General features: G+C 37.2%; 1 protein-coding gene across 3 annotated transcripts; it reads left to right on the top strand.

The window, feature by feature from the left end:
• Window positions 1–10,404: 10,404 nt before the first annotated feature.
• On the top strand, window positions 10,405–13,671 carry LOC123674985 (apoptosis-inducing factor 3-like). 3 transcript variants are annotated; one of them, XM_045610186.1, is made up of 4 exons: window positions 10,405–10,698; window positions 11,402–11,686; window positions 11,840–12,307; window positions 12,522–13,671. In XM_045610186.1, the coding sequence occupies exons 1-4, from the start codon at window positions 10,521–10,523 to the stop codon at window positions 13,433–13,435; spliced, it is 1,845 nt and encodes a 614-aa protein (XP_045466142.1). In that variant the 5' UTR covers window positions 10,405–10,520; the 3' UTR covers window positions 13,436–13,671. The 3 variants fall into 3 exon arrangements, with proteins under 3 accessions (XP_045466142.1, XP_045466144.1, XP_045466143.1); XM_045610188.1 differs by lacking the exon at window positions 10,405–10,698 and adding an exon at window positions 10,744–10,888; XM_045610187.1 differs by lacking the exon at window positions 10,405–10,698 and adding an exon at window positions 10,748–11,041.
• Window positions 13,672–13,777: the final 106 nt, after the last annotated feature.

Raw genomic sequence — 13,777 nt, 5'->3', positions numbered from 1 at the left:
CTCGCGACTACACTCAGTGAAGACGGGAGTGAGTTCTTCAAAATAAGGTGGAAATAATGGGCGCCAGGTAGAGATATGCCTGTCTTAAGAATAAATTGCGTACTCCTCTACCAGAGTAGCAATAAAACAAATCACTCAAGTCAAACGTTTAATAAAATTAAAATTTATGCAGTGGTTGATAATAAACAATAAAATAAAAAGAATTCTCAAAGTTGCCAAGAGCCAGAAGGCTTCCCAAAACTTTACCTAACACTAACAAACGCCAGAAGGGCTTCCTATAAACTATAATCAACAACAAATGCCAGAAGGGCTTCCTATAACCTATAATCAACAACAAATGCCAGAAGGGCTTCCTATAACCTATAATGCCTAAACTAATCCTGAAAACAGGATCCTTATATCAGCCTACACTTGGCTTAGGCTTAACCTCAAACTTCAGTACCAAAACTAAATTAAAACAGAGTTCAACAAACTCCAAATTTACCAGATAATAAACCAGACAAATAACCAAGTTGAACAAGAAGATTGACCTCAACCACAGATCCTGAAGGAATATACAAATACAGTGGTTGTAATAACTGGCTGGTATAAAATAGCAGGTTGAATAAAGTGATAATAAATTCCAGTCACAAATCCTGAAGGGATACACAAGTATTATAGTTGTTAAAATAAATGGCCAGTTAGTGAAGTGCACCTCACCGCAAACTGTTTACAATTGCAACAGTGTATAATAAGCATGAAACAACCTTTATTCAATATAACTTATAACTTCAATATAACTATCAATGGATAGAAAATCAATAATAAAACCGTTAACTCCTATTCAAATATCTGATTAACTATCAGTACACTAAATCGTTACTTTCAAAAACTAAATCTCAGTACAATACTGATTAAAGCCAGTGCAAGCACCGGTTACCTGATACAAAGTCAATATTGAAGGTTGACATCAAATCTAACGGTGAGATCTCTATACGTAGAATGTACCATCTACTCGAACTGCACCATATGCCAGAAATATACTATGTACCACCATATACCAGAAAATAATACCATAAACTCCAACCGTACTATACACCAGACTCCAGAACTCTTAAACGTAATCAGTCACTAGGACTCTTCAAATCCAACCAGACTCTTACCAGGCACTAGGATTGTCAACGTTACCCAGGCACTAGGATTCCAAACAGTTACCAGGCACTAGGATTCCTCAAAGATATCCAGGCACTAGGATTCTCAACGTTATCCCGGCACTAGGATTCCAAATCCAACCATGCACTAGGATTCCCAAAAATATCCAGGCACTAGGATTCCAAACAGTTACCAGGCACTAGGACCCTAATAAAATACTATAAGATATTGTTCACAAAATAAAAAGGAATCTATACCTCTCAGTTCTTGTTCGAGGGAAAAGGATCTTCTTGATAATCTTCGTGTTCCACAGTTATTCGAACTAATCGGTGGGAATCGAATCCTAATAAAACAGAAATTTCAGATAATGACACAAGATGTAGGAATGATATCATACCTCTCAGATCTTCAGAGTAAAATTCAATACCAGAGATGGGCCTTGTGGAAGAAAATTTTATAATCACGTATAAAACGTATTTCCCAGAAATATTCACAATACCATAAGCCAAACAGGGAATTACCCAAATTGAAGAAATAATCGCCTCTAACAAGGATGATTCTAGATCATATATTCTTCAATCAGGCAAATTTTCTTTCCAAAAAAACTTCTCTCAAAGTTATCTCAAATCGCCGATAACCTCCATTTTGACAATCCATAACCACAGAATCTACCAGTTGTCAAACGAAACTTCCCACACAGAAGAAAACAAACAAGAAATCCAGAAACTATAAAATATTTCCCAACGGTAATGATTTTCGACCTCACTTATCCGGAAATAACTGTTCCATAATAAATTCAAATTTATATTATTACGGAATATTCCGAGTTGAATCAACAATCAAACTCCAGAGGGCGTAGTACCAACCGAAATATCAAATGGTGTAAATTGAACCGTTACAAATCCCCCCTTACTTTAAAAAAAAATTTTTACCAGAAGGGTCAAAATTTTTTTTTCTGCCAGTAACTTCAAAAAGCCCAATACGGTAAACCAAATAACGACAATACCTCAATGAATCCTAAAGAAAACGACACCAGCAAAACTCCAATACCGACACAACCAAAACCAGAATTGTCACACTTGAATTAACTTCAACAGTCCAATCTCAGCAAATTGAAACGGAGATGGATATTATAGCATGTTGCTATCGTGGTTCTGACGATACAAAAGATGTTAAGCATATGTCAGCCACTAGATGGGGGTAGTGACCACCCTAGTAAATTTATGCTCAAGGCAAGGGTTAACCATCCTTTAACCCAAGCAAAAACAAAACAGCCAGAATTAGTCCGACAAGTGTTCATCAGTCAGTTTATCCGGTGGATGAGCTTTTAAGTCCTTTATATGCCAAACTCCCTGGTATTTACCGTCCTCACCCTGCAGTTCATAAGTCCAAGGGGATACCCGCGCTGAAATCACGAAAGGTCCAACATACTTCGGTGCCAGCTTAGCTGTAAAATATTTCGCGGCGTCCGAAAGTACCTGATTTCTTCTCCACACCAACTGGTTAACAGTGTATTGGACATCCCGACGTCGAAGATTGTAAGTTCGACTATTAGCCTCGTACGCTCTTGCTAACTTAGTCTTAACGTCACCATATATTCTCTCGAAAGCTTTTTCCCGGTCCTTAGTCAAGGCAGACCTGTCGAAACTGATCTGATCAGGGCAGGTATTTTCACCCTTACACGAAACTTCCCTTCCAAAAACAATAAAACTTGGAGAGTAACCGGTGACTTCGTGCTTTGAGGAACGAATAGCTAACCCAACCTGGTTTAACTGTTTATCCCAACCTCTCTGATCTTCTGACAGGTAGGACCTCAACATGGTTTTTATAACCCTATTAATTCTTTCGACCGGATTAGCTTGGGGATGGTATAGTGCGGTATACTGAATGGTGACATTATAAGATTGTAAGAATTTAACAAATTCTTTAGACCGGAACTGTACGCCATTATCGACAATGATGGAATTGGGACACCCAAAGACAGGAAAGACATGTGTATCCAGTATTTTTACAATGGCTGATGCAGTAGCCGTACGCAGTGGAAAAAGAAGAGGGAACTTGCTGAAACAATCCGCGACAACGAAAATATACTGGTTACCGGAGCGAGACCGAGGTAAAGGACCAACCAAATCCGCAGACAGAAGCTCGAATGGTCGAGAAATTGAGACCTGTTTGGAGAGCATGAGGCCAGAAGGCTTCTCCTGGCTCGGTTTGATGGCATGACAGGTTCTGCAGCAGCGAATAAACGAAGCCACGTCATACCGCATCTTTGGCCAGTAATACCGTTGGGCCAGCTTACTATAAGTTTTGAAAACTCCTACATGTAGTAGAGATTCATGGACCTGTCTAATTAATGATTTTCGTTGAGGACGCGGAACAACTTCTCTCCAGTAATCAGAATCAGAGGCCAGTTCGGGAATTCGAGGTGTTACATTTTTGAAAAGCTTACCCTGAATAACCTGCCAGGATGGGAACCGGTGAGGGGCATGAGTCACTTTTCCTAGAAGTTTGTCATACCACAAATCCGTGGAATGACCCTGAGAAGTGTCAACAGTATCGATGATAGGTACCGACCTAGATAAAGTATCCGGTACAATGTTATCTTTACCTTTACGATGGATAATGGTATAATCATACTGTTGAAGTCTGATAGACCACCGGGCTAATCTACCAGAAGGTGAATTCAGTCGATCCAGCCAGAGCAAACTAGCGTGATCGGTGATGACCGAGAAATGTGACCCTTCAATATACGGTCGCAGCTTCTCAATCGCCCATAGAACGGCAAGGCATTCACGTTCCGTGGTGGTGTAATTGCGCTCTAACCGGGTTAAAGACCTGGAGAGATAGCATATCACCTTTTCTCCATCCTCTTGTTGCTGAGTCAAGACAGCACCAATCCCATAACCGGAAGCATCACACTGTATGGTGAACGATTTCGAAAAATCCGGACAAGACAAAACAGGGGCACTAATCAAACATTCCTTCAACCTAATCAAAGCCTCATCACATTGGGAACTCCATCTGAAGGACCGATTTTTCTTGAGTAGCTCCGTCAAGGGAGCAGTCAGATCCGCAAAGTTTGGTACGAATCTCCGGTACCATGAAGCCAAACCCAGTATACGTCGAACCTCCGAAACACAAGTGGGGACTGGTATGTTCAAAATGGCCTGAACCTTCGCTGGATCCATTCTTAGACCTTTTGAATCCACTACATAACCTAGATACAAGAGTTCCGGTCGACAAAAATGGCACTTTTTCTTTGAAACCGTTAAGTTAGCCGCTTTGAGTCGTTTAAAGACTTCCTTTAATACCTCTACATGTTTTTCGAAGGTATCAGTAATGATGATTATGTCATCTAAATAGACAAAAACATATGGTTCAAGATCCGGACCAAGAACTCTATCGACCAAACGCTGGAAGGTAGCCGGACTATTAGACAGTCCCATAGGCAGACGGAGGAATTGAAACAGACCTCTATTGGGTACTGTGAACGCAGTTAAAGGGCGAGAGGATGCTTCTAAGGGCACTTGAAAATAAGCCGACTTAATGTCCATAGAGGACAAGAACTTGGCGTTGCGGAGACGATCCAAGGTGGAATTTATATGGGGGAGAGGGTACGCATCTTTTTCTGTGACGGCATTCAATTTCCTATAATCAACGCAGAATCGGTACGAGCCATCCTTCTTTTTAACAAGAAGAATCGGGGATGACCAGGGGCTGGTCGAAGGTTCAACAATGCCCTGCTCCAGTAAGTTATCCAACTCTGCATCAATATGACCCTGCATTACCGGACTCACAGGATAATACCTCTGCTTAATGGGACGACACGAGGTTTTGATCTCATGTTCCACCAGTTTAGTACATCCTAACTCGTCACCCATGTTTTGAAAAGCCTCCTGCACAACCTCATTCAGTATCCTAGATTGCTCAGGGGTAAGGTGTTCCTCTGATGCAATCGCATCCACAGATACATCGGCATCTCGTTGAAATACCCATTTCCCACAACGAAGATCCGGTACGACACCAAACTTCCTCCAAAAATCAATGCCTAGGATTAAAGAGTGCGGCAACTCAGGAACTACTAAGGCTGAAATCATCTTAACTTTATTTTCAAGCTTAACTGGTAAATCCACCGAACCGATACTCGAACAACTTTGTCCATTAGCGACTCTACAAGAAACAACATTATCGACATTAATACTAAGATTCAATTTCTTCAACATTGTCCATCCAGGACCTCCAATAATCGTGCATGAAGCACCTGAATCTAAAAGACCTAACAACTTAACATCAAAAACTGAAACCGACAAATATGGACGTTCATCATTTTGCGCGTGCGCCAACACATAATCCAACAGAGCTTTTTGGTGCAAAGGTAAACGATCACGGGCAGAGAAATGAGGGAAGGCACACATACTGCCATTAGAGGTCTTCCCCCTCAGTTTTCCGACGGCTTACACTTAGGACAGGTCCGAACAGTGGAACTTGGACGACCACACTTGAAACACTACTTATTTTTGGTCATCTTACAATCCCTAGCAGCATGACCAGGTTGCTTACAATTCCAGCAAGTCAATACTGCACTTACCTCAGCCGGAGAGGTACTTATATCAGCAGAAGAAGTACTCACATCAACAGAAGAGGCAGAAGGTTGTTCTGCATATACGTATGCTAAATCAGGTTCCAGCAAAGAGCCCTTATTTCGTGGAGGAGGTACAAAGGATTCGATGGATTCCTTGCGAGCCTCAAGTTGTCTTCCGATATCCAACAGTTGCGAAATCGAGGTTATGTTAGTCAAACCTAACTGACTCTGGTAAAACGGTGAGATATTACGAAGAAGGATTCTCAGTCGAGCTTCCTCATTGACTGGTACAGTAAGACGTTTAAACATAGTGTCCATCATTGCCAGATACATACCGATGCTTTCATCAGGGCCTTGTGTTCGGCGTTTAATCTCATCGAAAAGTTTCTCGTTATAATTGGGAGGGAGAAACTGTTTTCTCAGTTCATCAACCAGCTGAGACCACGTTGACAAGGTGGACCGGACAGATCGGAACCAGATAAGAGCCTTACCCACAAATAGATCACTAGCGGACAAAAACAACTGCTCCTCTGTAACGTTCCGGGAAATACATAATTCCTCAACATTTTCAAGGAAAGAACTCAGAGAGCACTTAGAATTATCTCCACTGAATTTGGTAATATTCCACTTAGCTACTGATACTGAAGGTATCTTACATTGGGGAGCCAAAGCTGTAATAGTGGTCCGGTGAACTATATCACTAACTGTGACATCATCCGATTCAGCTTCCGAATCAGATATACCAGCAGTATCCATCAGCATGCTCAACTCCAGAGGTGACTGAGTTTGCAGCGATAATCTCCGATATTTCCTAGCTCGCGATCCTAATTCCGCCCTTAATCCAATTATTTTAGCTAAATATCCTGACCGGAGAACCTGTTCTTCTTCTGAGAGCGCTTGAGATCTTTCCGCTCGCTTAAATAAATGTACCAAGCGTGTAGATGTCTTGAGAAAAGATGGACTTTTCTCATCACCCGAAAATTCTAATAATTCTCTTTCAAAGAATGCAATTGAGCTTTCTATCGCCTTTGAGTCATCTTCGAACCGATATGGATATGGTGGGTATTTGGTTTCAATTCCTGATTTTTCTAACCTCAAATAACCTCTAAGACTCTTTCTCATCTCAACAACCGTATTCACGTTATCTACACCTCTTACAGCTAATTCATAACTCAATTCATCTTTATCAAGACGATTCACGTCCATTCGACCCTCCATACTTAACAAAATACTAAAAGCACAATCCTACCTAACCTCAAAAATACAAAATATTGGCAGCGCCAATAAATACAACGGAAATCGACACTACAGAAAAAATTGATAACAAGGTAGATTTGAAAACTAACGGAATACGAAAAATATCAATAATAACGACAAGACCGATCAACCACTGCAAGTCAGATAGAATAGACTCTTAGGCCCCACGTTGGGCGCCAATTTGTGACGTGTCGACCTTGAGTAAGCCGGGTCACAAGGCTAAAGTTCGGCTCGCGACTACACTCAGTGAAGACGGGAGTGAGTTCTTCAAAATAAGGTGGAAATAATGGGCGCCAGGTAGAGATATGCCTGTCTTAAGAATAAATTGCGTACTCCTCTACCAGAGTAGCAATAAAACAAATCACTCAAGTCAAACGTTTAATAAAATTAAAATTTATGCAGTGGTTGATAATAAACAATAAAATAAAAAGAATTCTCAAAGTTGCCAAGAGCCAGAAGGCTTCCCAAAACTTTACCTAACACTAACAAACGCCAGAAGGGCTTCCTATAAACTATAATCAACAACAAATGCCAGAAGGGCTTCCTATAACCTATAATCAACAACAAATGCCAGAAGGGCTTCCTATAACCTATAATGCCTAAACTAATCCTGAAAACAGGATCCTTATATCAGCCTACACTTGGCTTAGGCTTAACCTCAAACTTCAGTACCAAAACTAAATTAAAACAGAGTTCAACAAACTCCAAATTTACCAGATAATAAACCAGACAAATAACCAAGTTGAACAAGAAGATTGACCTCAACCACAGATCCTGAAGGAATATACAAATACAGTGGTTGTAATAACTGGCTGGTATAAAATAGCAGGTTGAATAAAGTGATAATAAATTCCAGTCACAAATCCTGAAGGGATACACAAGTATTATAGTTGTTAAAATAAATGGCCAGTTAGTGAAGTGCACCTCACCGCAAACTGTTTACAATTGCAACAGTGTATAATAAGCATGAAACAACCTTTATTCAATATAACTTATAACTTCAATATAACTATCAATGGATAGAAAATCAATAATAAAACCGTTAACTCCTATTCAAATATCTGATTAACTATCAGTACACTAAATCGTTACTTTCAAAAACTAAATCTCAGTACAATACTGATTAAAGCCAGTGCAAGCACCGGTTACCTGATACAAAGTCAATATTGAAGGTTGACATCAAATCTAACGGTGAGATCTCTATACGTAGAATGTACCATCTACTCGAACTGCACCATATGCCAGAAATATACTATGTACCACCATATACCAGAAAATAATACCATAAACTCCAACCGTACTATACACCAGATTCCAGAACTCTTAAACGTAATCAGTCACTAGGACTCTTCAAATCCAACCAGACTCTTACCAGGCACTAGGATTGTCAACGTTACCCAGGCACTAGGATTCCAAACAGTTACCAGGCACTAGGATTCCTCAAAGATATCCAGGCACTAGGATTCTCAACGTTATCCCGGCACTAGGATTCCAAATCCAACCATGCACTAGGATTCCCAAAAATATCCAGGCACTAGGATTCCAAACAGTTACCAGGCACTAGGACCCTAATAAAATACTATAAGATATTGTTCACAAAATAAAAAGGAATCTATACCTCTCAGTTCTTGTTCGAGGGAAAAGGATCTTCTTGATAATCTTCGTGTTCCACAGTTATTCGAACTAATCGGTGGGAATCGAATCCTAATAAAACAGAAATTTCAGATAATGACACAAGATGTAGGAATGATATCATACCTCTCAGATCTTCAGAGTAAAATTCAATACCAGAGATGGGCCTTGTGGAAGAAAATTTTATAATCACGTATAAAACGTATTTCCCAGAAATATTCACAATACCATAAGCCAAACAGGGAATTACCCAAATTGAAGAAATAATCGCCTCTAACAAGGATGATTCTAGATCATATATTCTTCAATCAGGCAAATTTTCTTTCCAAAAAAACTTCTCTCAAAGTTATCTCAAATCGCCGATAACCTCCATTTTGACAATCCATAACCACAGAATCTACCAGTTGTCAAACGAAACTTCCCACACAGAAGAAAACAAACAAGAAATCCAGAAACTATAAAATATTTCCCAACGGTAATGATTTTCGACCTCACTTATCCGGAAATAACTGTTCCATAATAAATTCAAATTTATATTATTACGGAATATTCCGAGTTGAATCAACAATCAAACTCCAGAGGGCGTAGTACCAACCGAAATATCAAATGGTGTAAATTGAACCGTTACAGCAGATGCGGGAATTCGAAAAATTTTAAAGAGCGCCACCTTACAGCACTCTGGTGAAGCAGACCACCAAAGCAACAGGTGGGTCTCTCAAAAAGTCTGAAACAAAATCGAATCAGTAAACACACCAGGTATTCTATGCATCTTAGGAGCAACCCGTCCAGCAGAGAAAATCAACGTTACCAAACTGATACCTATTATTAGTATTCTGTGCTGATACCTATCAGTAGTGTAGCTACTTACGCTACCGATCTTTCTGCTGAAAGCGCCCAATGTGATATACATTGTAGGTCTATGCATTACACCAGTAAACCACAGCCATAGATAAGTAGATTTACACAGCCACCATCTATCTACATATCTATGACAGCCACAACAACAACAACACAAGTACCAGGTCCAGAAAAGAGAAATCTCAGAGTCTGAGTTCTAAAATTATGGAAGTAGAAATAAATAAAAAAGATATTGATCCTTTAAATGCCCAAAATAGAGAAATTGAAAATTATAAAAAACTAGTAAATGAGGAAATAGCAAAGTACGAAGTAGCATTAAGCCAAGCAGAAAGTCAATATAAAAATTTCAAAAATTTTCAGTTTCCATCAATAAAACTTTCAGAAGATCAGCTGAAGTTTCTTGAAGAACGACTAAACTATGCAGAATACATGAATATTTTAAAAAAATTTCATAATATGGTTACTGTAAGGGAATTGAAGGAACACCGGGAAATTAAAGCTTCAATGATTGATGCGGATGAAATTGTAAAAAATTCAATCAAACAACTTAATAATTTATTATAAAACAAATATGTATATTAATTTTTGTCATAAATTCATTTTGCAATTCAATCTGTACTTTTTTATTCATTTCAACTGCATGAGATTAAATTATATTTCCTTCGAATTATTATTATCAGTGCTTTTTCTATTCTTAGATCCGAGTGTTACTCAATATGAAATGAATTTCTATATAATATAGGAATAATCAAAAAATTGCTATTTTTCTAATAATTACTTGAACTGAACTATGAGTTTTTTAATGTTATTAGATTTTGCCCCAAAGCCCTGTATGCATAAGAGTTTCAATTTTAAGTAAACAATAACAACATGGAGGCAAAGTCAAATTCAATTATAATTGCTATTTCTTATTTTTTTCATCAAAAATCGCCTGAATCATTGCAGTAAACAAACCGCGAACTTTGTGATAAGAAAGGATAAATAAATAATTGATATCTTTTTGCGTGATTAATTAGATATACGGATAGTGGAAGTGGAAGATATAAAGAATATAACCACCATGAATGTTCGGAAATTCCTTTCACTTGGTGTCATAACTCGAAATTACTACCAAGTTCGAACTTCCTCAACTAATGTGTTCAAAACACATATATTGAAAAATTCATTGTTCAAGCAAACAACCCCCATTTATCAACACCTTACAATGGGTTGTCAAACCTCAAAGCCTCAACCTAAAGGTAAGAATAATTCTGATATTCGATATTAAGGGCAACATATGATGAGGTAGTCAAAGTTGAATTCCTGACACTATGACAGCTACAATTAACCTCAAATAACTAGGGCAAGGATATTAATCAAATGTATGAAAATTTGAATGTTACTCAACGAAATTCTGTTCGAACGAGAGATTAATTTTTAGGATAATGGGTATTTCCTTTTCTTTCTATTTCGTAATTTAGACTATCTACATTATGCAATATTCAGTAAAAATCGATATCTGAATATCTGTTTCGGCAAAGTCAGCACACTCAATGTTCACCCTTATTACTCTCTTAAATTATGAAATTAATATTAGAAATGGTGAGTTAACTTAACTATATGCTTCTGAAGTTACAAAGCAAAATAATAATTTGTTTTTACAATGTGGGCTCAAAAAAATTGCAAGGACAATTATTCTAGTATCTGGATTATTCTATTTCGCAGTGGGCTATCTGAGTTCCTTCATTAAATGTTAAATTGATATCTTATTTTGTCTTCCATAAACTGATCCAAAACTTTTCAACAACTTACTGTGTTTGGCTACAGTTCTGATTTTGAATAACAATTTGATAGTATATTTTAATGTTATAGATTCAACTCATTTCTTAAAAAGTTTATTTATAATAAGTAGGTATATAATTGTTAGATATTATCTATACATGTTCATAAAATTTGTTTTAGCTAATTTATCCGAAGAGGAAGCACCAAAGACAGAAGATGAATATGTTGAGGATGTTGTTTGTTGTGAATCAGAAATTGCTGAAAATGAAATGAAAGTTTTCAACATCAAGGACGCAGGAAATGTTTTATTAGTTCGACAGAATGGAAAAATCCATGCATTGGGAACTAAATGTACTCATTATGGGGCACCATTAGTAAATGGAGCGCTTGGAGATGGAAGAATTAGATGTCAATGGCATGGGGCTTGTTTCAATATAGAGACAGGAGATATCGAAGATTTTCCAGGTGAGAATGCAAACTTACATGTTTACTCTATAAATTATTTTAAAAATAAGCTGTATTATTTTCTGAAATAAAGAATAGTTATCAGGAAAATGGTTGTTTAAATTTTCAAATAATAATAATTTGTAATAAGGAGTCTGATTAAAACATTTTCAGGATTTGACAGTTTACCATGCCATCAAGTTACCATAGAAAATTGCAAAGTAAAAGTTCGAGCTAAAAGATCTGCCTTAGAAAACCCCAAACGTATCAAGCCGATGTGCAAAAAACTAGAAAGTGACAAGGAACATTACGTAATAATTGGAGGTGGTCCTGCTGGTGCCATTTGTGTGGAAACTCTTCGACAAGAGAACTTTACTGGAAAGATCACCATGATATGCAAAGAAAAATATTTGCCTTATGACAGAGTTAAAGTGAGCAAAATTGGTGATTTTGACATTGAACAAAATCAGTTCAGGACACCAGAGTTTTATGAAGAGAATAATATTGAAGTTAAACTTGGTGTTTCTGCCAATAAAGTAAATGTTGAAGAAAAGAAAGTTCAGCTGGAAGATGGAAAAACAATATCTTTCAATAAATTATTTATTGCTACTGGATCTCAAGCAGCTAAAATCGATGTTCCAGGTTAGTAAATTAAAAATTTAAATCACAAGTTTAATGATTCTTCTTGAAAACCTCATTATTTTATGTTGTCAATCATTCAACTTGTTAATTAGCTTTTGATTTTTCTAGAGATATTTCATATCTTTGAACAAAGGCTTCCTCAAATTTATCAGAACAAATTAGTATAAAAATAAAGATTTCTTAATGAAAGAATACTTACACTCTTTTATTCCAGGAAAAGACTTAAGGAACATTATAACTCTACGAGATTATGATGATGGTAAACACTTTTCTTCACTTTTGACTCCTGAAATGGACATTGTTATAAATGGCAGTAGCTTTATAGCAATGGAGGCTGCGGCAATGTGTTCTGATAAAGTTAAGAGTGTGACAGTGGTAGCTCGTTCTAAGGCACCTTTCAAACATGCCTTAGGTGAAGAAGTGGGATACGCATTTATGAAACTTTTTAAAGCTAAAGGTATCATTTTTCGATCAAATACTAATATCAAAACCATAAAGGATGATGGAACAGGACAAATTGGAGGAGTAGAACTAGAAGATGGCACAATACTAAATGCTAATATATTAGTACTTGGAGTTGGTAGTACACTAAGCACAAAATTCCTGAAAGATTCTGGGATTGCTTTGAAAAGTGATGGATCTGTTGAAGTGGATGGGTATCTTCAAACCAATGTGAAAGATATATTTGCTGGTGGCGACATAGCTTATGCTCCCGTATATTCTTATGATAATAAGAAAGCAACAATTGGACATTTTCCCTTGGCCCACTACCATGGAAGGATTGCTGCCCTTAATATGCTGGGACAAAATCAGGAACTAAGAGTTGTGCCCTACTTTTGGACTAGTTTGTTCGGAAAAAGCATTAGGTATGCTGGAAGCGGAAGCTTTGAGGATGTGATCTATGTTGGCAATATTGATGAATTAAAATTTGTTGCATTTTATATAAATAAATTAGATCAAGTTGTTGCTGCTAGTAGTTGTGGTATGGACCCCATAGTTTCTCAGTTTGCAGAGCTGCTTTACCAGGGAAAAAAATTATTTCGCAAGGATATTGATAAGAAACCTTTGGAATGGTTGTCAAGGATAGTTCCAAATCCTGTTTTACCAGTGGATCAAAGAATGAGTTAAGGATATCACATCTACTGAAATAATATTCTTCAACGCATTCCATTGAACATGTTAATTAATCGCAGTTCATGATTGCATAGTGCATTATAATTTTCAAAGTTTCATTGTAAAATGAAAAAACCGAAGTATTTTTATTTTTCTATTGTTTTAAATATTTGTTTATTAGATGTAGAATTTATCACAGTATTATGTTGTACTGTCACTTAAATAATTTTAATAAATGTTGAGATTTCAAATTTTGATTATTTTATAAAAAATTTTAATATCTTCTGAAGCTTGAATTATTGTATTAAAAAGTTCATTTAACCACCATTTACCATTTAATACCACCATTTAATAAAT

The sequence above is a fragment of the Harmonia axyridis genome, chromosome 3 (assembly GCF_914767665.1).
Source record: "Harmonia axyridis chromosome 3, icHarAxyr1.1, whole genome shotgun sequence".
Classification (NCBI taxonomy): domain Eukaryota; kingdom Metazoa; phylum Arthropoda; class Insecta; order Coleoptera; family Coccinellidae; genus Harmonia; species Harmonia axyridis.
This window is presented reverse-complemented; position numbering and strand designations above follow the sequence as displayed.

Coding starts and splice junctions, on each gene's coding strand:
- LOC123674985 (XM_045610186.1), top strand. CDS start 10,521: ATGAATGTTCGGAAATTCCTTTCACTTGGTGTCATAACTCGAAATTAC. Junction 10,699..11,401: donor CTCAAAGCCTCAACCTAAAG/GTAAGAATAATT, acceptor AATTTGTTTTAG/CTAATTTATCCGAAGAGGAA. Junction 12,308..12,521: donor AGCTAAAATCGATGTTCCAG/GTTAGTAAATTA, acceptor CTTTTATTCCAG/GAAAAGACTTAAGGAACATT.